Source organism: Coturnix japonica, chromosome 5 (genome assembly GCF_001577835.2).
Source record: "Coturnix japonica isolate 7356 chromosome 5, Coturnix japonica 2.1, whole genome shotgun sequence".
NCBI lineage: Eukaryota > Metazoa > Chordata > Aves > Galliformes > Phasianidae > Coturnix > Coturnix japonica.
Genome location: NC_029520.1, coordinates 6,056,071 through 6,082,380, shown reverse-complemented (window position 1 = coordinate 6,082,380; position 26,310 = coordinate 6,056,071). Strand labels below are relative to the sequence as shown.

Sequence of the window (26,310 nt, the reverse complement as noted above, 5' to 3'; positions counted from 1 at the left end):
TCAGGCTGGGCAGCCAGTAGGTTGAAATACAGGTGCATATGCTGCTGCTGACTGGCTTAGACCTCTAACAGCCTGTGCTTGGACCTTAAGATAGGACACTTTGCTCTCAACTCTTGGCTTCTCTATCCTAGCTAACTCTTAGCTGTGCCTTTCGTGTATTTAGTGAGCAAATGCTATCAGTTTGTCAACTGAATTAATTCATGTAAAACAAATAAACAAAAGAACAGTAGTCTCCATGAGAAAATTTGTATGTTAATCATAAGTAAGGCTTTTAAGTATGAAATCTTAAGTGGACAAAATTTATATTGAAGATTTTATCTCTGTTCTTAAAAGCAGGAAATTTTCCAAAGTGAACTTTAAGTGAAAAGGTATTCCAGGCTTATTCTTGTCCATAGAACCACCTGGCACCACACTGGAAGAATGTTAATACAGAATAATCTCTAGGCTGTGTTAGCTGGGTGTCCCGAGTCGGGTACTGACAGCATAGGCATAAGAAGGTTCAGCTGTTCTCAGCTAAATCATGCCTAGGGTTACTGTGCCTGTGTCTGTGGGACTGCCATCCCTGCCAAAGAGGTCTCTGCCTTCTCCCTCCTTCCCAGATAACAGAGGCTGATTGCAGGGACCCGCAGGACACCTTCCCTTTTATGGTGCCTGAGTCATGTTCCTTATTCTGTGTGGTCCTCACACAGAAACCAGCCCCGAAGAAGCCTGTAATTTCCAAGCACTTGCTCTTTGTAAAAGCATAATATCTGAAACTGAGGTTTTTGTTGTTTTTTTTTTTTTTTTTAAAAACGGGATCTTTTTTTAAAGAACAGGAAAAAGGATCTTTTTATTTTGGAAGTAGGCAAATTAGTGGTTGTTACTACTGAAACCAGACTAGTCCCATAAAAAAAAGAGAAGTTCTGGTGCTGGCAGTGGTTGAAGTATACTTCTCCATGAGAAACTGGCTGCTGCTGCAGCGTATGTTGGACTTTATGTATCAGAGTAGCTGTTATGTTGTGTTTCAGCACCTAAAAAGAGCTAAACACGAACGAAGCCACAATTTTTCTGTTTATTTGCTAGTAACTGATCAGTTACATAGTCTATGTTAGCAGAATAGAAAGCAGATCCCCCAACACAGGCTCAGTCTACAAGGCAGTGCAAAAAGAAGCTGTCGTGAAAGGTGGAGGGAAGTGGTTGTGGAACCAGAGCCAAGGGGAAAGGAGAAGGTGTTAGAACACGATGGTAGTATTTTGTTAGCTTATGAGGTTCTTGCTTAATTATAGGCGGGTAGTTTGTCAAGCTACAGGGGCATCTAGAGTGCTTTTTGGCCATTTGTATATTTAGTGTATTGTAAGCAAAAGAAAGTTGTTTAGTAAAAGGAGATTAGGAAGATGAGCTGGCTCCTGGTTAGAGGAAGGATGTACTGGAGAGATAGGAAGGACATGAAAGAAGGTGTGGAGTTGTTCCACGAGGTGTGGTATTAAGTGCTGAAAGAAGAATAAAGAGCAAAGGCAGTTTTTCCCATTATTGTGTTTTCCAAGACTCTGTACCCCTGAGGCAAGACTGATGAATCTATTGCAAATGACTTCTAAATACTCAGGAAAAAATGGCTGGCCCAAATTATCATGAACTTGCTGAGGTGATGCAGACAGCAATAAAGGGAGTGCTACATGCCGGTCGAAGCCACCTCCAAAGAACAGCAACAAAAATCCTACTTTTCTTACCAGTTATTTGCAGACATGTCTACGTATTCAAAAAATTCTAAGTTTATGATCATGCGAAATTGACATGAGCATTTATCACAAAATATAGAACCTTTTCTTGGCTTGCTTTTAATTTAGCCATGTGACTAACACTTATATGCAAGTCTGTGAAAGGACCTTCTGCATGAAAAGAACAAGCTTTCTGACAGCAAAATCAACTGTGCTATTTTCTTTCTTACTCAAAAAAACTAGAGGCATGGCAAAGATGTACGTCTAGGCTGTGATGTGAAGAGGAAGCATGGATCCCAGCACTGGATCCTTGATGAGAGGCAGGTTTGCTTTTTCCTCTGCTAGGGTAGCATAAGTGTGGATAAAGTGCCTATGTTTGGCAGTTAGCAGTGTCAGGCACATCTGTGCCTTGAGGACTGTGTGATTGTAGTTGGCTTTCTGTTTGTTTCTGATTTAGAAAAACAAACAAACAAAACCCCTGTTGAAATTCTCTCTTTTATTTTCATTATACTAAGTAGTACCTTGAAAACTGAAGCTGGTTCATATGAAGATTGTGGACTATGGGCTGTGGGGGGGGGGGGGGAGAAGAAAGCAAAAAGGGGGACAGAGGAAAAATACCCTGTGAGACTTTGCATACAATCAAATACATTTTCATTTTTTGCATTCGTAAGGTGAACTTTGTTCTCACTCAGAAAGGAAACTGAACTATGGTTTTGTCTTTAAATTACATCGTTAAAAGAGAGATAAGAACCAAACCCTGGAGCAGAGGGGTAGCTCAGATACAGATCTAGATCCTAGCTTTTCTACTCAAGCTTCTCTTTGGTTAAAATATATATGCAAGATTTTGAAGCATCCATATGAACATGTTAAAACAACCACCGCATATCTCTTACAACAGTTGCCTTGTAGTGCATCATGAAAATCAGATCTTTAGTAATAAAAGATTCCAACCAAGCTTTATTTGACTTTGTTTATTGCGATCCTATCTGCAACACAGGTAAATGCTAAAAGCTCCTTTTCTATTCATCTTCCTTTTTCTAGTCTTTCAGTTTACCTTCATGTATACGTTTAATAACAAGGTTCAAAGAAAACAAAAGAATAAACCCAGCTCTTCCTTTCCAAAAGCCCACAACAGTAAATGATCAAGGTCTCAATATAGTCTCTGAAAGCTTACCAAGAGCTAGTTTTGCACATGCGAAGGTGGTTTTATGCATATGAACCACAGCTGTGTACACCAGAAATGTAGAAGCATAGGAATGTGCAGTTCAGAAGAAAGAAAAACATGGGCCCCAAAGCTCCAAACCAGATTCTTGAATACAAAGAGTATGGGGATTATTTAGAACATTTTCTTATAAAAATGAGTAGTTGAACTTTACACTTGCATCATGATTCATTAAACGTGTTTTGTTGCTGTGGCCTAAGGGTACGTGCAATGGACTCAAAATGAAATGCATCGAACACTGTGTATGCTATATAACAAAAACCGAGTCTAATCATAGTATTGCTTCATAGTAACTTTCTTAACAGCTTTCAAAGAATAGGGAAACCTTTTTTCTTTTTTTCCATTAAGTTATGTTTGTACCGACATAAGTGGTGATTATATCAGCAAGGCCAAGCTGCATGGGGTATCATTGGTACAGTAACTTGCAGGTCACAGTGAGGTGGCACTCAGCTGAGCTTTGAGTTGTGAAATGGATCCTTGCTAGTAATCAGCTTGCAAAAAGTTTTTTGTTGGAGGCTTGTCTGCTTTTTTTGGACACTAAAACAATGGGATTGAAACATGGAGGTGTGTGATTGCTGTATGTGGATCTGCATGGTCAGGAGAGATCCTAACAGGAAAAGATCATGGTGAGCTCTGACAGGGTTATATCTTGCCTGGGATTTTGGCATAGACTGGTTGAATGTGAAACTCTGTAAAATAGATGGTAAGGCACTCTTAGGGTCATCCATAACTGTATTTATATGCGCAGTGGTTCAGAATTAAACTCTGGTGCCGTGGTAGTAATGCACATTAAATGAGAGAAAAAAGCAGAAGACTGAAAGCTCATGGTAACGTACAAACAGGCTGTCAACATTCATGTATTCAGTTTGTGCCTGCTACTGGAGATGTAAAATAGGTGGTTGGAATGCAAAGCAGCTAATTGATCATACACATTTCAAGTACAATGCAGTTGTGTTTCTGTAATAACCGTATGTGTAAAGCAGGTCCACCTGCTTTGTTGTGCATCTCCTTTGTTTCTGATGTCTTGAAAACTCAGCCTGTTGCCATCTTTTGAGGTTTCAAGAAAAAGCTTAAAATCCAGAATCTGATCCTCTGCAGCTGCAGTTATTATCTAGCATCATTTATTTTAGATTGCTGTTTAACTGCTTGACTGCAATCCAAGGCACAGTAATGGTATAAAATATTTAACATACTCTGTAGATACTTGTTCCATAAACTCCAAGCCCTGAAAAGCAGGGATTGTGTCTTCACTGTGTACATAACATACTTCAAAGAAAATAGGCCCAGGTGAAATCTATATTTGAAGTTCAGCCACGATGGTAAAAGGGGAAATATGGGGAAGGATCCCATAGATAAATGCGCCAAAAGAGATCCACCCTTTTGGACACGCCAGGAGGAGCTGCACGGAGCTTGTCTCAGCTAGAAGTCACTTTTTGACTTTGCATAGCTTACGGGTGGAGTCATAGTTTAATAGTTCCAGTCAGTTTTGCCTTAGATATTTTTTTAGTCTTTTGCATAGAGTGCGTATTACAAACCAGAAAGCTATACACTTTTTTCCCCTATGGGCTCCACACCCCCTCATATTTGTAATTAATGAGACCCTTAGTTCAGTTCAGTGTTGTAATGTAAGCAATTGTACAAATCAATGTCAGTGCAATCACTGTGGTTGGAGTTCTTTGGGATTCACTCATTTTCTCTGCATTGCTCATTCTCCTTTCATGTTGAGTTCAGCGTTTTCCTGCCATTTAATACACGGTGTTCTTGAAAGATTTGAGTTCAAAGAAAGGAGAAATCCATTATTTGGCTGTTAAGGCTCATTGGAGTGAATGTGGAAACGGGGATCAGAGTAATTTACTTTCAGAGAACACCTGTAGTGCAATAAAATAATTTCCATAGAGTGCACTATACACTGTTCAAGGTTCAAGGATTTGTAAATATGTTTTTTGCAAAACAGGGTTTGCTCCCTTTGCCAGGCCATGGCTTTTTCTGGTACCACCATGCCCTCAGATTAGTCAGGCAGCTAGGACAGATGAGAGGACCAGAACAACTGAACTCTGGTCACTGCAAAGTGGTCAGGCTGTGGCTTGGTCTGAGCTCCTCCTGACTCCAGTGAGAGCTTCATTAAGAGAGGCCTTCAGGCTTTGGGTTTTGAGTACCATCTGATATATTGAATGTAGATTAAATAGCTTTTTTAAATTTTATTTTCTGAGTGCGCTCATGCCCTCTAGTAGGACTCTCTCTGAAAAGAATGTTGCTTAGCACCAGTGCACAACTATATTTAACCTTGTTGATTGAGTAGAGCATTGTTTGATTCCTCTTATAACTGTGCCGTGTTCCTGGTTGTGTTTTAAGTTTATAATTCAAAGGTGTCACAACTTTAGTGGAAAAACTAGGAATGTGTGTATAGATATCTGCAGTGTGCACACAAGGGTGTATGTGTTTAAAAATGTGTATATACATACATATATGTATAGACATGCAGAACATTTCATGTGTGTTTTCATTCATAATATACCACTTCTTATTCCATACTGCGACACATCCTAAGATTTTTATATTGTTTTTTGAAATCTCATCTTAGTTAGAATCCCCTTTTAGCATGGTTTCCTGAGGAAATGAGGCTTTTGTGGTTATTTTGTCTGTACCTTGGCTTTTGCAAGTGGCCTGTAACAACCTTTGAGTCCCATTGCCAATTTTAATTAAATTTGATATGGGGTAGGAGTCTCAAAGATATGAAGTTCTTATAGGATTAAAGAAACAGGCTGCCAAATAGAGAAAAATCTATTAATACCGTGTCTGAAAGGAGTGAAGCTTGAGCTCACTGCTTGAAGACAACGAGATATTATGAATGCCCCAACCGTGGGAAAAACTTCAATCAGTGCTCACATCTTACTAGACACTCGAGAATCTAACCACAAGATACACATTCATAGGAAACCAGGCTTCATTAGTTCCACCGTTCACTTTGATATATGGCATACGATTAAAAGAAAACTGAACATATTATGTGTCCTTCCCCTTGAGGCTTCACACCCTTTAACCAGGTTTGTCTGTACACAAGGGAGACTTGAGGATTTGGCCCCAAACTAATGAAGAGCACGCCCGTTCCAATATCCTGACTCGAAATCTTTCCAAGTAAGGGATGAGACACTGCTCTAAGCATAAATCTGTCATGAACTTGTATCAAAGAAAGGCATATACTGGATGAAACAAAGAAAATCACAATTTCGTTTTCATAGGGAAAATGTTATTGAGCATGATGTGCACACTTCATGTTAGTTATGTTAGCAAAGTGAATTCATGAAGTTACGTTAGTGGGACTTTGTATTCACCCTGAATAAAGTGCTACAAGTCACTTCCAAATTAGGAGTGCTCTTGCATTAAGGTACAGAAGGCGACACGACAATTTTCAAGTCACAGAAAAACTCAACCCAGCACCTTGATTAATACCCATAACTTTGGGAAAGTTTGAGTTAAAGCAGAATCTAGTCCTGTGCCAGTGGTTATTGTTGTATCATGATTTCTTCTTGTGAACAGTTGTTCCCACAAGTGATGTGGGTTATTTTGTTTGAAATAACTTGTATAGCTTTCAGAAAGAGGATGTACTGACTGATAAATTTGCAAAGTAAGTTCCACATACATTGTCTGAAAATACTATTAATGTTGTAAGGAATACTGTGAAGAGCAATTATCTGCTGGACTATGACAGGGGAATAAGATTACAAGGGAGCATGTAAGTAATCAGAATCTAGGGAGAAGGCTTATTAGAGTGCTTCTACTCAGTGCTTTAATGTGTTCTGCTTAATGCTGGAAACTATGCAAGACTTAATTTTTGGTTTATTTAACTTTCTATAGATTTGTCATTGAACTGAAGTGTCAAAGTGTCTTTTAGTTTGGAAATTCAGCTGATTGGTTACAAAGAAAATAAAATGAGAATTTATGTGAGTAGAGTTTTCAGAGAAAAGATACGCAGAGCCCTGAACGTAGAAAATATTTCAGACCATAAGCATACATTTTCCTAGACATGTTTATATTTGCACAAGTATCAGGCATTAAAATTGTGTAGAACTCCATAAACCGTAGAAGCTGCTTAAAATGACATAACAGAGTATATGTGAATCCTCAATGGTCTCTTCTGAAAACCTGAGATCTATCGCTTGAAATTCAGTATTAAATGCCTGCTGCATTTTTTAAAAACAAAGTCACCATACTGCGTTCCTAGGAGAGTTCTGTTAATCCTCAAGCTCTATGGTTTTCCCAGTGTACCTGGTGTTCTTCCTCAACTTTATTTGTTATTGTAATAAGTTTTTTTATCATGAATACTTTACTTGTATAAAATTTTAAGGACATAATTGAGTCTTAGATGATTAAAAAACGAGTCAGGGAAATAAATAATTTGATGTATCTTTCAGTCTGTATCTGCTCAGAAGAGTGGGTATGTGTTTACTTTCAAACATGCATTATCTCTGAAAAGCGTCCATTTCAAGTTTGTGAGATAAATAATATTTATGCTGAACACAGTCAGTGTAAGAAAATTCAGTGTTTCCTGACCTTCTCCCCCTCACAGTACCAAGTCGCTTGGCTTTAACACAGGGCTAATAATGTCTTCTTATCTAACTTGCATGAGCTTACTGACTGATATCCCCGTATCTTTTATTTGGCCACGGAGTTTAGCCATAGAGGGACAACAAGTATCACTCAATTGTTGACATTTTGTACCATCACATATCTGCTATAAGAAATAGATTTCACCAGTCATCACCGAATCACAGATTTGTTAGAATTAAGAGTGAAAAGCACTATGTCATTTTATGTAGCAGGGAAAAAAAAAAAAAGGTGCTGAAGTATGGTATACTGTAAAGGACTGTTCCCTGTGATTTTTAAGTAATTCTCAACATTCTCTCTTTATAAATGTATATAGATGTGAAGTCAGGGAGAAGAAAGACTCTCCATAAAATGTACATATTTGTAACTTTTACGAATGCTATCATTTATTGCAAATGATGGAGGAGCGTGTCAGCCCAGATCTTTTTCACTCAATTCTTTCAAACCAAGGCTGTGACTGTTCCTAATGGCTTCTTCTACCAAAAATGTTCTTGGTATGAGCTTGTGGGGGTCTGACAGGGCTCTCAGTGGAAGTATCCTCTTTCACCTCAGTGGGGAAAAGGCCAAGACGATCATTTTTAACTTTCACAGGTACATTTTTATTATTTCAGACTCTCTGTAATTTCAAAGCGATGTCTAGCTACTTTCATGTGCCCTCCTGAGCTCTAGCATTTTCATTCTTACAAACTCTATGGCTTTGGGTTTAGAAGGTTTTTGAACAACAGTTTGTTCTGTGTGTATTTATATAAGAGCACTGTTCTGAAGCCATTGCAGAAGTTAGAAAAGTTACTTTTCTAAACTCTCAAAGAATGCTCATTCTGTGTAGTTTTAATGTGTATTTATAAACTTACCCCTTTAAACCACTGAAAGATAATAAGAAAGTCGCAAGTGCCTGTAGTTGTGGGATTTTGTCCATGTTCACTGTAATGATTGAACGTGTGATAAATGTGACATCTTTTGTAAAATACCATCTAAGTAATTTTGCACAAACAAAGCCAACAGTTTTGCTCACGATGCTAATGCTGATGTAAGTAGAAGGGAAATTTTGTGTCATTTGTCTTATTTATGAGATCTTTGACTTCACAGTAGTTCAAAAAGTATGATGTGTGCTATTTGCAACTGAGAACAGGTTAGGGACACTGCTGACATGGATCAGAAAGAATCTGAGCCAGCTGAGAAAATACCCCTTGTAACATTACCTCCCTGTAGCACTTACAGGTGGGTCCCTCTGTGTGAAAGAGTTTCTCAACATGAGTTGTTATCATAAGTTCTTGTATAGTTTAATTTGCAGTTATTGAAAAGTCTTTTCTTTCTCCTAAACAAAACAAAACATAACAAAAAAAAAAAGAAAGAAAGAAAAGAAAAAAAAAAGTAAAATCCTATTTCAACCACATTTCTCTTAAATTAAAAAAAAAAAAACAAAAAATAAAAAAAAAAAAAAGCCAAGACAACTTTGTTTTTTGCTTCTCAAAGCTTGGCAGTTTTCCTGTATTGCTCTGTCAGGATCCTTGTCTTTTCATTCAGCTTCATTTCTGATTACAGATTATTCATTTATGGATGGGCAGCTGTAGAAACTTGCTTCTTGCATATGCAAATCAAGCATGGTAATGTTTATCATAAAGAGATTTTGTGGCAGCTGAAAAGGGGTTGTGGCAACATGTTCTTGATTTCAATTGTATCTCCTACAAATGGAATTGGCTTGCTCACTTCACCTTCAGTGGATTCTTTTTTTTTTTTTTTTTTTACCATTTACCTTTTGGACTAGACGCTGCTCACTAAGCAAGCTGTTCGATTCATTTACAGATCATGATTTTGGAAGGAGCTGGCAGAATGAGTATCAATTCCAGCAGCAACCTACTCCACCAGCAGCCTTCCTGGACAGATGGATATTCCACGTGCAATGGTAGGAGGAATTCAACAGCTCTGAGCTACGTGTTTTTGTTTTTTGGTGGGATTGGACAGAGGATAGGCAGGGGTGGAAGGGACTACTTAACCCTTAAGTATGCACAAGTATTACTTTTCAGTGATACTGGTTTACTGGAGTTTCACTTCACGTTGGAAAATTTCCCTTTGTTATTTTCTTTGTAAAAGCTGAACTCACAAAACTTATATTTCCGAAAGTGACTGGTTTATGGCTTATTTTGTTACTCCTCCAGGTGTTTTTTTTTGTTTGTTTGTTTGTTTTTTTTTAAAATGAATTTCAAAATAGCGAAAGAGTCGAATGTTCCCTTTCCTCAGTCTGGAATTCTTTCTCTGTCACATTTACCCCTCATGCCCTCTCTGAACTGACATTACTCTTCAGCACTAATCACCCCTCCGGCTTTGCAGGGGAGTAGTCTTTTCGCTCCTTTACTGTATTTGCTTTTTCAGCTCAGATTACTAGATAGCTATCTAATTAGACTGGCGTTAGGGCACTAGGTAGCTTGTGATCTGAGAACTTCTTTGTTATGCACAGAACCATCTCTTTAATTCCATATATGCCTTCTAATGCCTAAGAGTTAGTGATGACTTTTGTACCTAAATTAACTTACACGGTGTCACACAGGGTGAAATTTATTATACTATTTTTGTGATGATATCACTGCATAGATACACATTCTCTCTCTATATATAAAAACATAGTTACAGATGCATAGATAGCCATGCAGTGCTTCATCTAATTTTATTTTTCTCACCCCAAATAGTGTTTTAGAATCAATGTGTGAACCTTAAAATCTAAGCAAACATGTTGCAGTTGTTGTTCTGATCTGCAGAGTGGTACAAAAAACTTCTAATGAAAGTAAAATGTGAAACTCTTGTGTTTGATTTTTATTTTATTTTTTTTATTTGTCATTTCTAAATACAGAGAAATACCAAAGTGAGCTTTGAGTAAATGTACCAACCTGCCTATAATCTCCCTAACAGAATTATAGAAAAAAGTCTTGACTGATCTTGCACAGGATCTCATAAAGATATGAATTTGGATTTCCCATTTAGAGATCCTCAGGATTCACACCTCTTTTGGAGTAACAGGAAACTAAGAGCATAGGCCAGCCTCTGCAGTTATGTACCTCCTCATGTCCATTTACCATGCTAACTCCTTCCTCTCACTGAAGACTTGTACTTGCATTAGAGAGTGTATGAAAATTCTTGACTCTTCTGAAATGATGGGAATAAGAATCAACCTCCTTTTCAGGGATCACTTCTTTGTTCCTTCAAACCTTCACTTGCCAACATACCGAAGTCTTAGTCATTTCTGTACTCATCCCCCTAATCCTTCAACAGCAGGATGAGCAACATCAACCTAAAGCACTGACGCAGACTTTGCTGGCTAACATTGGTAAAGGAACCTAAGTAACTGTGGGCTTATTTTGTGTTCACCCATGGGCTCACACTGCGCATTGTATCTTAAGTGAAGAGACCTGATGTCTAGCTGAAATGATTTCCTAAAATGTGCCAGCTCTGTTGTTTGGTCTTCTAGCCACCCCTTGTTACCCGTATTTCTTGCAGCTGTGTGGGGGAGACTGTGAAGGACCAGACTGGTACCAATGAGAGAAGCCATGTGCTGGAGTGGAGCTAACTCAGAGCCTGGCCACGGCAGTATTTCCTTTTCTCATAATTTAACCTCCTCTGCAGTCTGTAGTTCTCTCATCCTTAAATGAACCTTCTTGCTCTTCTGAACATTTTATCATGTCGCTGTCTCTGCCTGGCCTTCTCCACTGTCCTCCTTTCCCAAGGAATAAATTGCACCAAACTCCTTTTGCTAGCTTTTCTGAGAGGCTGGATCAAGGCAGTCCTACCTTTGTATATCTTACATCTTATCTTGTGTAATTATCCTGTCCCCGCATATGTTTACTTTCATTTGTACACATAAATTATTGTCATGCAGTGACATACAACTGAGGGTGGTTTGAAAGACTGACCAAGAAAAGATTCAGACATCCTAAGAAGAAAATTAGGCAGCTCCCTTAATTTCAAAATGAGTTTTACAATTCTATTCAGAAATCATCTTACCAGACTACAAAGATAACGTACAGTTGTTAGAAGGTCAGCTCTGTCCCGATAGTGTAGGCCGTACTGATAGATTTTTACATTAGAGCAGTTTAAGAGTGCCTTGTTTTTAGTGTTCATTGGCTGAATTCCACAATTCATATTCAGTCTTTATACAAACAAAATTCCACTGCTCATTATGTGGATTTTGCAAGGCTTTTTCATCATTTTCTGATGTACTAGAACACTTTTCCCACGCACAGATCAACACTCCTTTGTGACAGTGCTTCTGCACTTTATCTTGCTCCAAAGAATTTTTGGTATATTTAACCAACATTACTGAATTCGTTCCTACTCATTCAACGTCTTAAGAGAGGTGTAAAGTAGTATCTTTCATTTTTAATTGGAAAACTGAGTAAAAAAAATTTAAAAAAAAAAAAAGTTTTTCTCCAGCAGTAGCTACTGAGCTAGTGTTAAAGACTGAAAAGAGTCTAAGTTTGTGGAATTCCAAGACATGAAATTTAGCTATGTAACTTTTCTATCCTCGCTATAATCCCATGGTCTCAATGGAGCCAGTTAATATCCATTTTCTTCTCCAGTGTCCAGCAGTTTCTATGGAACCCAGTGGCATGAGATACATCCTCAGTACTGGACAAAGTTTCAGGTCTGGGAGTGGCTGCAGCATCTCCTTGATACCAACCAACTGGATGCCAACTGCATACCCTTCCAGGAGTTTGATATCAATGGGGAACATCTGTGCAGCATGAGCCTGCAGGAGTTCACTCAGGCAGCTGGGACAGCCGGGCAGCTGCTTTATAGTAACCTTCAGCACCTAAAATGGAATGGTAAGTAGACAGTAAGCTACATGGGGATAGAGATGCATGTACACTTGTCTGAATTTTGGAATCTTCAGGAGCCGCTTCCTGGCAAATCTCATTTGCTTTGTCTGTTGTATTGCTTATGCCTAACTGACAGTATTACTGTATCACATGTCATGTATAAGGCAGAAGGATCAAGGAGAAGGGTTTGTACCCCACTCTAGAATTAGCTCTCTGACTCAATTGTAGCTATTTGTGCTTGGAGCTGTATATTTAATTCTTCAGTGCTTGTTGTCACATGTCCTATCTGCCGTATGCTTTCTTGCAGGGCAGTGTGGAAGTGACATGTACCAACCTCATAATGTCATTGTGAAGACAGAGCAAACAGGTAAGTAATTGTTGGGTGACTTATCTCTTTGTGTAGACAAAAAGGGGAAGTTGTCCATTCCAAGAGAGAGAGAGATCACAGCAGCATTCATTGCAGTGTCAAGTGTTTCACACAGAATTAAAGAAATAACACAGATATCAGTCAGTCATTTTTTGAAGCTTCAGGTAATGCCATAATACCTTCTCATATGGCCACTTTTGCTGGGATAATAATGTAACACCACTGGCCTACAGTAACGTGCAGAGTTACTGTAGTGCGCAGTGGTCAGAGAGCGCAGCTGTACAGATAACATCATTCTTTGCTTCATTCAGCAGACTGCAAAATGATTCACAGAATTTTAAGTTGTTGGCTTTTTTCTTAAGAGGAAAAATATTTCGCGATGAAGTGCTGTTAGTGCTTTGAAATGTGAAGATATTTCCAAACCAAACATATTGGATTGAAAAAATGCAAAATGTTGCATTTGTTTGAGTTTCAGTGAAACTGAAATTCTTAGTAGTATTTCGGATTGACTAAGTCTGCATTTTTCCTGCAGCAGTCTCTTATTCCATTGTATTTGTAGTTAGATGCTTTTCCTGCCAGGGCTTTGTTTCTCCGGGGAAAGAACTTCAGTTTGGCTCAGTGCACTTTCGACACAATTATTGTGTGAATTTCTTTCCCAGGACAGCTCTGTCTGTATCTGAACATTACCTAACACAATGGTCCCAGCATCTTTGTCTGTAGATGTATTCAATAGGCACATTTTAGTATCTCCTGGCAGCAGGAGTACAGACTCATAGTGTGAGGTGTCTCTGACAAATACTGCCAGCCAGTTCATTCATTGAACCCAGAGGAGCACAGCCTCCCCAGCCAGGAACACTCTTCACCTTCTCCTTGCAGCAAACAAGCATGGCAGTTCACTCCCTGCCTATGCCCGCATGGCATGGGTGACATGCATCCAGTGGCCTTGATGCTTGCCCTGTGAGTAACCACAGTAATTCTCTAAGTCTTGATTTATGAGATCCTGGTATAATGTTAGTCTCTCCTTCCAGTAGAGATGCACAGGGTTCTGCAGGGTACTTCTGCCACACATCCTGGAAAGATCAAAGCCCACTACTGACTGTGTTCCTCGCTCTGCCATGTGGTGGGGTGGCGTGGACTGGTGCAGACTGGGACTCCATGTGAGCTGGCAGAGATGGGCTGGTGGTTTAGGGGGAAAGCCTGCCTTGTAGGCACTGAAATAGTATGAAATGTGAAGACAAGCTGTCTCCCCACATTCTGGCTGGCTAAGGCCTGTTTTCAGAGGTAACACTGGGCAGATCAGGTGTCCAAACAAGCAAAGGGTGTGTGCTATTGTAGGAACACAAGCTCTGAGTGCCCAAACATGCAGCTATTACTTAGCATGCCTGCTAAATTCCTATGTCATAAATGGTAACTCAGCCAACCATGATTATTTAGCTATAACTCTTCCCCCTTTTCCCCATTTATATGAACATTAAAAAAAAAAAAAAAAAAAAGTAAAACACAGATCTGAACTTCAGAACTCGTCCTTTCTGAGCTTGAGTTCAAAAGAAAAATAAGTTTTTAAAGCTTCTAACCTCAAAAATGCACTGTAAAAAGAGTAATTTCCTGTAATTTTCTGCTCAGTGTACAGCTTATAAAGACAATGCTTCTGTATGTATTGATCCACCTGACCAGAAGGTCATTAAGTCATATTACACTTTAAGCTTACTAGTGGCTTTTGGGTTAAGGGTGGGGACTTACATGCTGGTTATGCTTTGATGTTTCTCACCATGTGCTTACACATGAAGCTCTGTCTCAGAGGGGACTTTCGAGTTCCAGTATGATAGAAATAAATACTCATTATAAGCATTCTCTTGTTCTACTAGATATTTGAGAGCACTTTCATTCCCATGGCACCAAAGAACTGTCGTAATCACCAGGGGCTGAAACTTCAGGACTGGATTGGGTAGAATTAGGGCTGTTCTGACATAGGAAAATTCCTTCAATGGCAGGCATAAATGATGCCTTAGCCAGGAAAGGGAAAAGGCAGCTATGTTATTTTGTAAGTCAGTGCTTTGTGCAAGTACGTTTGCCTGAGTATGGAAACCCTAATTCACAGTTTGAGAGAAAGGAAGTAATTTTCCACTTAGCCCCTTCAATTTTCAGTTCTTTTCACTGTTCCTTTTGTGCACTTCTTGCTGCTTTGTTCATACTGGGTTCAATATTCATCCTTATGTCATTTTGTTGATCTAATTTTCCTTGTTGCTCTTCACCTTCAGATCCATCATTAATGGTGTCCTGGAAAGAAGACAACTACCTGTATGACAGTGGCTATGGTAGTACAGTAGGTAACTACCTTCACCATACTTCATGCTTTTCTGAAGTAGTTGTATTGTTGTCAGAAGACATTAAGTGTTTTCTATTTAATTCCCAGAGCTGTTAGACAGCAAAACGTTCTGTCGTGCTCAGATCTCCATGACAACACCAAGTCACCAGCCTCCTGGTAAGGAACTTGTAATTATTATTGTTAATTGTTGCTTTTCCCAAAGCTACCAACATATAATAGCCTCTGTGGTCTTCTGCTGCATGATTGAATCTGAGCTTCCAGTCGTTTTATACTAAGCAGTACTGATTCTGGCAACTCTTGTAGCTATCATTATTACCGTAGCATCTCTCTTCCCTCTGTCAAGACAAAGAAGATCAAACAATCTGCTGCCTCCACATATCTTTTAAAGTGACTGAGTCAAAGGGGAAGATGTTAGTGTCAGAGAGACAAGATGTTCCAGCTCAGGCATCTCCTTTTCTGTGGGGTAGCCAAGTGTGGGCAAATAATAGTCATATTCCTCCCCAGAAGCAGCTGCAGTTCCTCGCTGAGCTGGTTGTTCATGTCAAGTAGGTTTGGGGGCAGGCTGGGGGCAGCCGCTGGGCACTGTAGGACAGACCCGTTGTCCCCTGCCCAGCCTGTCTCTAGGCAAGCCCAGCATGCCATTTCACCCCTTCTCGGAGCTCCACAAGGCCACAGGAGAGATATGATCTGTCTGCTAAAGGGCAGAAAAAAGAGCAAACCCATTTAATGCAGCACCCATCAAAACCCCGTGGGCAGGGCACACACATCAGGGTGCTCTGCAGGGCACGTCCTGCTGCAGGCAGCGGGATGGAGGCGAGAGCAAGGTTGGAGGGAAAAGGGAATCTGAGGTCATGAGGCAGCGAGAAAGGGGGAAGGAAAGGCACAGTCCTCTTAGAAGGCTTTCAGGCAGATAGGCCTGAGGGTGATAGGTAGAAGCTGTGGGGTAATGAGGGAGGTGTGCTGCTGGGGATGTGGCCTTGCAGGCACTGTCTCTGCAGAGCGCTGTGGGCTGTGGAGCTGTGACTGCCCCAGTGCCCACCGTGCCCCTGCTGGGGTTACACACCATGTCACTGCTGGGCTTGCTACTGGGATGTGTGGCTTAAGTGAATACACTTGGCAATCAATTTAATGAGACAAAGAAAACCTGACTTGAGAAAGAAAACAGCCAAATCTTAAAAAGAAAAAAAAAAAACAACCCAACCAACCAACAGCAAAACCCCCATTCTGTTTGCTTTTGCCGCTGCCTCCACCCACTCTGCTAAGATGGCTGCCAGGAGTTCAGAGCGCTCTGGTGGGACCAGAGACCTGTCAAGCTTCTGGCGCGGTGTGTTTACCCGCTGACTGCTTGAGCCTAGAGCGAGGGTGGCACGCCAAGGGCACAGCCTCCTGTAAAAACTAAATTTGTATATCCCGTAAAGAATATGGCTCATTCCTGAATCATATGCAAATACCCTGCAACCTTTTGTCACAAGTTTTGCAAGACAGCTTTGTTGAAACTGCATTGTAACTCTTTTCATCTGTCAGGCACCAGCCTCACAACACGGTGTGTTTGAAACCGGTCTCCATGTGAGAGGCAGGCAGAGCAAGAGGCTGTGTACACAGCTGAAATCCAGAGTAAATCACTAGCCAGGCAGAAGGCAGCTGAATCTCCACAAATAAATCTCCAGCTAAACAGAGCATAACAAACATTTGCGAGCAAATTGTGGGATTTTAAAATAGAAAGGATTTAAATATGAGGGCAAATAAAGGGCCTGGTCCTGCTGTCCTCACCGGGTGTTCCCACAGGCTTTTAATAACATCGGGCAATCGTGATTTGAGGAAAGGCAGTGAAATAAGCTTCATTTTACTTTTTCCCCCCAAGCTGAGTAAGGTTCAGGCTGGTTCCTGCTCTTTGAGAGTGGGAAGACAAAATGACTCAGAGCGCATTTGATGCTTGGGGGGTCAAGGACAGTAATTATGTCAGCTCAGAACAGGGGAGGTTGGACTTATCCTCTCTGCCCTGCTTGGGGTACACATCCAGTTATGTATGAATAAAGCAAGTGCGTGAATAGCTTTGCATCCACCTTTTCACATGCAGTTATTGCAGTTGCTTGTGCAAATCCAACAAGTTTCCATGCAAATGAATATTTCCTGTGAGTCATTTGCAAATGCAAATGTCCCGTTTCCATGAAAAGTATGATAATCTTGCATTCATAGAAGCTGGGAAAACGTGCGTGGGACCTTCAGCTTTGCTTTGTGGCATTCATGCATGAAGCAGGCCAAAAAGCAAATAGAGGAGGGCCTCACTCTTGGGACAGTCCCATAGATTTTGCGAGACCTTGGAGCTACAGAGCAGGATGCAGTCAGGCTGCCAGGTGGGGGATGGCAAGGAACAGACAGAACTTTTCTTTTTCTTTGTTTCTGAAGAAATGTTAGTGCCAGAAATCCGATTCCTCCTGGGGCTGGCTGCAGGTGATAAAGCACCATCAATGAGAAATTGCTTGTTTCTGTGGCTTCGAGCCATGGAACAATATATGCACGTCCAGCTGCCAAAACCTCCTACCAGCACAGTCCCGCTCCCTGCCCCCCAAACAACTGCGCTGTGCCAGTTCATTATGTTTTAGTCAGGTAGGTGTTCTGTGCATCAGTACCAGCGCATACATTTCACATTAGATCATCTCTTCAGAAACAAATAAGCCCCCAAAGATACATGCTTCTGCAAAGACTAAGACATAATGGGACAATTCAGGCCTCCTTTTATAGACGTGATTCTCTTATTTTTCTCTCTCTCACACATAGCATGGGGTGAGGTATTTGTTAATCTAATTTAGGTTTCAAAAGCCAAATGTTTACCTCTGCGTTCATTCTTTATTCATCAATGGTCTCTTTGTGAAGTGTGCTGATTACCATACAGTACAGAAAACAAAACTCTCCCCCTTCCTCCTCCCTTAGATTGCCTTCTGAAAAGTGATTATCTTTAAAAGAGATATTCATTCTTTTTTGTGGTTTTATTTCTTTCAACCTGCTAGTCAATGGAAAACCTTTAATCAAATTTACAAATAGGCTTCATTTTCCTCTCTACAGATTCTTCAGATGTGAAAAAAACACAAGATCATACCCCAAAGTCACACACCAAGAAACACAGTAAGTCCATGGTTATAATGGTTATAACATCTGTGGTTTATAATGTTTGATTGAGGGAAAAGAAACACATTAAGAGTGGATACCCATTGGGAAGGAAAAGGGAACATTCTGAGTTCATTTTGAAAGCAGAGCTGGTTAGATGGTTACTCTGATTGAATTCTCTAAGTATCTGACTGTTTCTGGTGCTGTTTGCTCACATTATTTTTAATGCAGTAGTTTTGCACTTTTCTAATTGTTTTTATCAGTTAGAGCCTAGAGGGAAACAACCAGAATTCAGTTTCCTTCAGCCTTCAGCTGAGCTGGTAAAAGGAGTATAGGAATGACAAAAGAGGTGATGGACTAAATAAGGAAGGTCTGTGCACAGGCCCTGCTGTGCCTGTGCCCGTGTATGCCAGGTGCAGCAGTTCCAGAGATGCAGTTCTGCATCTCCTCCCAGAGCTTTTCATGCATGAGCAAAAACCTGCACCCCTACTCCTACAGCTGCCTTTTCTTCTGATACAGCAGAAGATACTGCTCTCCTCATCCTCTTTTTCTTCTAGTTTTGATTCAACCTGAGTCTGAAGACCAGTTACCATATCAGTGATTCATAGGCAGCATTCTGTTAATGCATTTCGGTGGCACTTTAAACCTGAAAATAACTTGCATATGTTCTTTTCATCCTGTGTTTATAATAGAGCATATTAACATTGGTCCTCTGATGTGCATTGCAGTATTCAATGTAATCCTGTTTCTGTAGTCTCCAGATTAGTTTTTCCTTCATGACTTCTCTTCTTATCCTGCTCTGTGACATTGCTCATTCAGAACTCCAGAACTTTTATCTGCACGCAGACTCTTTTTGTATTGTGTGTGTATCAAGACTGCTAATGAAGAAATTAAGTAGGAGTGGTCTGAAGACAAACCTGAGAAGAACCCCATCACAGACTTGGCATAAAGTAAAGGTCACTTTGCCATGCTGGGCTAATCCCCTACATTTCCAGTTTTCTCAGTAGTTGTACCACTATCTATACAGTCTGTTGTTGATGTCCAGATAGACTAGATTCACCACAGTTTGTTACTTCTAGAAAGCAATTATCATAGCAAAGAAAAATTAAGGATTAGTTGACAGAAAGCTACTGATGTTATCTGTATACCAGTTTTTATTTAACATCACATCTTTGTTGAGGTTGTTTCCTTCTTACTTTGGTCTAAAGCCTTACATGCATTTGAATGCAGACCAAAGGACAACAGTTTTCTGGCCCACCTTGTCACTGTTATTCTTCATTCATATACCATCACATCTCACTTGTTTGACTGTATGTTTGTTTCTTTTCCTTCTTCTACCTGGGCTTTCTCGTTTAATCTCTACAATAGCTGGAACAGAGCTGTGCTTAAATAGGGTCTCCATATTGAACTGGATGTCTATTTTTGCCCTTTCTGTTATTGAAGGCAAAATTTAATGCTATTTTCCTATACAGTTTTGGCTATCTGTTTTTATCACTGTCTCTCTATCCAGTATACACCTTTTTCCTGAAGTCTATCTAGAACGCTTGAGACCAAACACTTGCTTACGTGGAACAGTAATGTATTTCATTTGCCTTCTGTTTGTCTGTTTTAAATGTATGGCGCTTCAGTGCCCACCGTACGGTTCTGCTGGCTGTTTCACAAGCTGCATAATAATACCAAGTTACATGCTGCCGTGCTGTAGAAGAATATCAGGAAAAATTGGGAAGGGAAGTGAGGGGAAGACTTAAACACATTCAGTGCCAAAGTGGTGTTCAGTTCAGGAAGCAGAGGATGGTTTGGTTTCTACCTCCCCTGGTTGCTGGGGCTCCCATCCATCCTTTTGCCTCAGGGCTCAGCCTGCTGAAAGCTGATGTTCAGCCCCATCCTTGGTGTAAAAGCCATTAGTGTTTTCACCTGTGCAGCTCCAAGGTGGCTGTTCTGCACTCCATGAGGCATGGCCCATCCTCACTGTGTGGTCCTTGTTTATAGATGACATACCATAAGGAAACGGCATAATAAAGAACATACCCAGAGAGTTCCTTAAACTCCTTCCTTCTGCATCCTTCCTCTTTCAGACCCTCGAGGAACTCATCTCTGGGAATTTATTCGAGATATTCTTCTTAACCCTGAGAAATATCCAGGATTAATCAAATGGGAGGACCGGTCGGAAGGTGTCTTCAGATTTTTAAAATCCGAAGCTGTGGCTCAGCTCTGGGGGAAGAAGAAGAATAACAGCAGCATGACTTACGAGAAGCTCAGCCGGGCTATGAGGTGAGTGCACATAAAGAAACCATCTGAATGGAGAATTTTATGACTTTTAAAAATGAACTGTAAGCAACAGCAGCTCCTTTTTTATTTCATTTATTTATTTATTTTTGCAGCAACAAAGTCTCTCCCACTAAATTTGAGGTTGTAATGTTACATTCTGCTTTGTCTTAATTTATTCCTCCTGTTTCCGTATACTATCATATGCGTATTATATAATATTTACACTATATTTTATACATGATAAATTCTGTTTCTGTCCATACTACCAACCAGTAAAAATTTTTGATTGTAGGAAGGAAAGATGGTTATAGCAAGCTGAAAGTTCACATACTACTGAACTGGGAAGTTTTAAATTACAGAGTACTTGTTTTTTGCACAAGTGCTCAGAACATAAACATTCCCCTGCCCGTTATCTTAAAACTGGTTTACGAATCCTCTGTGAGGATCTTCATTGTCCCTTGCTTTAATATTTTCAGAATTTCCCGTAATCCATAGAAGTTCAAACTGTATTTCAAAATGGTATCTTAGATTCTTTCCTGGTTAGGCTTATTTAGGAAAAGAAAAAAAAACACCACCAAAAAAACCCCCCCAAAAAAAAACAAAAAAAGAAAACCAAAACAAAACCAAGATGAAATTTTATCAGATCTTATAATGGATAGGGCAGTACATTGTAACTTAAAAAATGGTGAGATTAAAATTCATTAGATGATTAATGTTAAGTAAAGAGAAGACACAATGATTTTTTTTTTCTTCTTTGTCTTTCAGTTAGATGAACCTTAGGTGTAATAAAATATGATAAAATAACATAAAATGAAACCAAATAAAGACATTTCAGATAGCTTTGTGATTCCCGATTTGACTATGTGGTCTTTTGAGATGATACAAGAATTTAGTTTAAATCTTTTTTACGTGTTTCTTTTAACAGATACTATTATAAAAGAGAAATCCTGGAGCGTGTGGATGGTCGCAGATTAGTATATAAATTTGGAAAGAATGCCCGTGGCTGGAGAGAAAATGAGAATTAAAGATGTCAAGAAATAACACTTAAAACACCTGGATGTAAATATTCAAAGACTATTTTCTTATATTTATGTACCAAACTGGGGTGAAAAAACAATTCTGCTTCTGTCGGGAAGAAGGAACATTATCATTATTGGTGTTAAAATTATTTTATTTGAAGTATGTCCTGTATGGGGAAAAAATGTACACAGTTTTCTGTGATATAAGATAACATTATAGAATTATGATTATTTTTCCCTTCTTGTGAAGTTTTTCTTTTTTTTTTTTTTAAGTCATACAGGCATAATGTGATTTATGACAATGCTGTGAGTCATGCAAAGAAAGGGAAGGAGCAAAATATTAGGGCATTTAGGCAGTATGATAATCCACTTTGGAAGGCAACTGTAAGTGGAGAAACTGTAAAGCATCTCTGAGCCAAGTAGTCTTCTTCCATAACCAGCTGGTTTATAGCTTTCATTGGCCAATATCACTTGTTCCTTCCCTCCAATTTCTGAATGTTTCAACACTTTGCTGGCTTCCAGTTGCTTTTATTAATCCAGACAGTGGGTTCCCCTTCAATTCACTTGTCCCAGCTGTAAGAGCAGTAGCTCAGCAAGGTGGGAGTGAGCATTTTCTTGGAGAACCCATACTACCTCCACCACTGGGACCTTCTTTTGTAGGCAGAAGTTTAGGACTGGACCTTGCCTGGTACTGAGTATCCTCCCTGACCTCCAAAGGGCATTCAGCTCACACCATGAAAAGGGCTATGTGTTTATAACTGACTTTAACTATCTTTGAAGTGGACCGCAGGAAGTGAGTCGATCTCAGGGACCAAAAGCCATTAGAGGAAGATGACTGTTTTCTGACTGGGCAAACATACCAAAAGACACCAGTTTCCCAGTAGAGAGAATACTCTCCCCTACCTGATATTCCTAACTAAAGCATTCAAATCCATGACACATAAAGCAGTGAGGAGGGGGCAAGCAGAACATGTATTAATCCAATGGCATGAGGGAGATCCCAGTTCCTTCAATTTATATGATCTTCCTGGCAGGTCAAGTTTCATTTGGACATATATTTTCAAATAACCTCTGAGAAATGTAAAACTCTGTTGCATGCAAAACATGAGCTCTCTTTGCTTTTCTCAAGCCTAGCTCTTTGTATTTGTTTGCTTTTTTTTTTTTTTTTTTTTTTTTTTTTTTTTTTTTTTTTTTTTTTTTTTTGGCATTCTTAGTTGCAGATAAACCCACCGACATAAAGACACTGAGACATTGGGGACACTTGAATCTGGGTCTGGGTCAGTATTTTGGGCTTGTCTCTAGCTGTGCCATGCGGAGACTGAACATTGATTGGCAGCTTTTTCTTTCTCCAACTCACAAATGCTTCCTGCTGGCACCAGGCAACGGGGAAATAAATCTAGAGGAGGCAGTTCTTCACCAGGTCACTGAGTGCGTGAGATGTGGGAGTTGAGAAACAGGATTTTCTTGGTGATGTTAACAGAGGTGAAACAAAGATCAATTCCTGTTTCAAGGATTGGGAATTTGGAACACAGTGACAATTACAGGGACTGAAAAATCCCAGGGAAAAGAATATTAAATTCATCCAATATCCATTTCCTCAGGCTCTTGGGTTTGAATCCAAATTAGCCAGAAATGCAGCAGGGCACAGCTGGAGGTTGAAAGATATTCCAATTTTTTTGTTTGTCTTAAAAGGAAATGCAGATGAAACCAAGAGACAACAGAAGTATCAATATAAATGGCATCAAATGTGCTTAGCAACAATTTGTAGGCAAACATAAAAGCCTAACTTGTTATCTACACATGTAGGGCATGTCTAACAATAGCACCACCTCCTACAGTGTGTGTGCCAAAGCTGTCACCATCAATTACCCGTACATGACAATTTTTACTTTTCATAACCTGGGTGGAGAGAGGTTCATCTAATTTACAAATCAAGTTATTAGTCTCTGTACTTCAAAGCCCTGTTTTTTCTCTCAGTGTATCTCTCTTTTTTTTTTGGACTGACTGTGCCAGCCTTGCTTGCTTTTGCGCAACTCATTAATTTCCTCTTTTTTCAGCTTGATTGGCTACATTCCACTCCATTTACCATCATTTTGTAGTTCATACAGCAAGAACCATGCCACCAGATGAGGAGAGAACCTTCACTTTTTTCCAAAGATCATCACCTTCCTCCCCCCAGCCCCACAGCTATTTGCAACCCTTTCATGGGATCACAGAATCATTAAGGTTAGAAAAGACCACTAAGATCATCTAGTCCAACCATCAACCCATTGTCACTGCACTCCAGGCTTATCCCACTACACATTCCAATCCACCCCTTGAGTAAAAACCTGAAATAAGTGCATCTGTCACAAATTCCCTGGCACCCAGATTTCATCCTTTCTTGCTCTGGAAGCAAAAAGGCATAGCTGATGGCCATAGCGATACTGTTGTGCTAGATCTCAGGCTAACTCATGTCTTACACATTATCATACCTTCATAAGACTGCTTGCTACCAGATCTTTCAGCAACTTCCTGGGAAATACACTGAACTTGTGATATAGATGTTGCACCCCTTTTTTACTGAGCAGCAGCTAAACGTGCTTGTAAAGGTTTTGAAAATTAGAAGTTTCACTTAAAGCCCACTATATAAATCCAGATAGTGATTTATGCTGGGTTGCAGTATAAATGCCAGACTTCTACTGTCATGTCTTTCAGCAAGTGGAAATCGTGCAAGTTTACATTCCCATTCTGTAGAATTTTTCAGACTAGGTACTTGTCATTCAGCATTACAATAGCACAAATCTGGAATAGAAGCCAGCCAACTTTTACTCTGTTTCACAAATATATTAACCCTCGCCTAAGACAAACACAAAGGGCTGTTTAAATCTGCAGTTCTTGCCAAGGACAGATGCAACCAACCAAAGGGAATCTTTTTACCAGACCTAAGCAAATGGAGAAAATGAAGAGATGAATGTTTATGTAAATTACTATTTAAACAAAAAGCATTTCTGATTGCTCTTTTATTTTGTATTTCAGAAGCTGAGCAATCATATTTTTAGATGTATCCTTTAAGTTAGCAGCTGCTCAACTGGTAGCACCATGTGTATAGATTTTTATTGTACCATAATTTTTCATATGTAAAAAGCTCTAGATAGGAAAGTATATTATATTTATAGAGATACATGCAAATCACAGTGTCAGAGGTGTTGGCGTGAGCACCCCTCCAACTCTATTTTCTGCACTAAGTTAGAGCAATTTACTCTTAAAACATCCTGAGAAGCTATATGTAGGCTGGTGAACTACACAGACATTAACATGTTTAGTTATGTTTTTGTCTTTCTTTCTGTGGCAAATTATGTAATTCTTGCTTGTGTCTCACAGCTTCTTCAACATACACGTGTGGAAAAAACCCCACATGAGATATTTCTCTATTGCCATTGTAAATCTCAACTTGGAGACTATGTATCACAGAATGGTTCTAAAGACTGTTTCTATTTTTGTGGACATTATATAAATTCAAATAAATGACTCGTGAAAGAAATTTTCTGGCTAACATTTACCTTTGCTTTTTTTTTTCTTTTTTTTCCTCGTAACTGGAATTGTGGCTGCAGTGAGTTCTTTTTGATACTGGAGAATATTTCGATATTGGAGAAAAAGTGATGTAACTCCCACAGAATCCAGTAGCCTACTGAACTGGTTGGTGGTGTAGCCCTTCTCTGGTGAAGCCACTGGGTCTGCAAACGTCTTGCACGTCCCACAAGGCTTGTTGTCAGTGCTGTCAGCAGAGCCAGACTGCCTTTCTTGTTTGGCTGCTGAACTTCACAAAGTCTTACTTCAGCACTGCAAATTTAACTTCAAGGCATTTTGGAGCACGCACAAGGGCTTGTCTGATTACCGCTGGCATTACTCACACCGAGCATTTGCTTCACTGAATCAAAGCAGCTAAAGTGGCAAAGTCCTTTCCTTTGTGCTCTTTTTTTTCACCTAAGAGATAGCTACAAGAACGCTCAATGAACAAAGAGAGCACCTTTCTCCTGATTTGATCTTCAGTTTGAGGGAAACAAGAATGAAAAACCTGATGCTTAAGAAAATTTCAGAGTGGGATCGCGCAGCATTTGCACCCTGTGGCTATATCAGAGAAAACGTTTGATTTTCAGACACAGGCACAGCCCTCGCGTTCAGCCCGCAGAACCAGGCTGCTTCCCCGCAGGGCTGTCGCAGTCTGAGGGCTTGGGAATCCCGCGTTAGCCTTCAGGAGGAACAGGAACCAGATTCCACGCTAGTATGGCTGAATTTTAAATAAGCACACAGCTAGTTTTCCTCAAAATGGCTGGGCTTTTGTTTCAAGCAAGCTGAAGCCAATACTCGAGCCAAAGACAAATAAGAACATTGTCTGGAAACATGCAAATAAATGTGTATTTAAAAGTAACCTTCTCTGCTTATGATTTAAAATAAAGCAAAACTGCAGTTTTCGGCCACACTCTAAGGCCACATGAAATAAATATTCCGTTTGCAAATCCTATGTGAATTGAAAGTAAGTAAAACATGCATTGAAAATTGTCTTCCAAGCTTCATCTAAACCCAATATAAATTTGTGTGCACTCCTCTGTGATAGGAGTGAGTGGGATTTGGTTCATTTAAGTGAAATCTGGTACTGCAGAAAGATAAACAGTTAGAAGTTAGCAATACCAATGGTTCCCAAGCAGTGTCATCAATTTAAAAGACAGGTAGTCTATTGGAGTTTGCAGTGTTTGCTCCCAGGCTGATGGAGTTTTGCACAGGCAGCCCAGGTCCTGAGATGAAGGCAACTCAGCTGAGCTCTGTGCCAGTCAGGAATTTCCTCTAGCGAGCACTTTTGCCTCCTTTCCCTTGATATTTAGCTCTTTCAGTCACCAGACAGTGTTTCAACATGTG

At 39.8% G+C, this 26,310-nt stretch overlaps 1 protein-coding gene across 1 annotated transcript in view; it reads left to right on the top strand.

Annotated features, from left to right (window-relative positions):
• EHF (ETS homologous factor) overlaps positions 1 to 24,951 on the top strand; it is a 36,024-nt gene extending 11,073 nt beyond the window's left edge. Inside the window, exons 3-10 of the mRNA XM_015863598.2 lie at positions 9,325 to 9,424; positions 12,090 to 12,335; positions 12,637 to 12,696; positions 14,955 to 15,023; positions 15,110 to 15,178; positions 18,086 to 18,145; positions 20,203 to 20,398; positions 21,321 to 24,951. Coding sequence (XP_015719084.1) covers positions 9,328 to 9,424; positions 12,090 to 12,335; positions 12,637 to 12,696; positions 14,955 to 15,023; positions 15,110 to 15,178; positions 18,086 to 18,145; positions 20,203 to 20,398; positions 21,321 to 21,420 — 897 coding nt within the window. The 5' untranslated portion in view covers positions 9,325 to 9,327 and the 3' untranslated portion in view covers positions 21,421 to 24,951. The remainder of the gene's footprint in view (positions 1 to 9,324; positions 9,425 to 12,089; positions 12,336 to 12,636; positions 12,697 to 14,954; positions 15,024 to 15,109; positions 15,179 to 18,085; positions 18,146 to 20,202; positions 20,399 to 21,320) is intronic.
• The last annotated feature ends 1,359 nt before the right edge of the window (positions 24,952 to 26,310 follow it).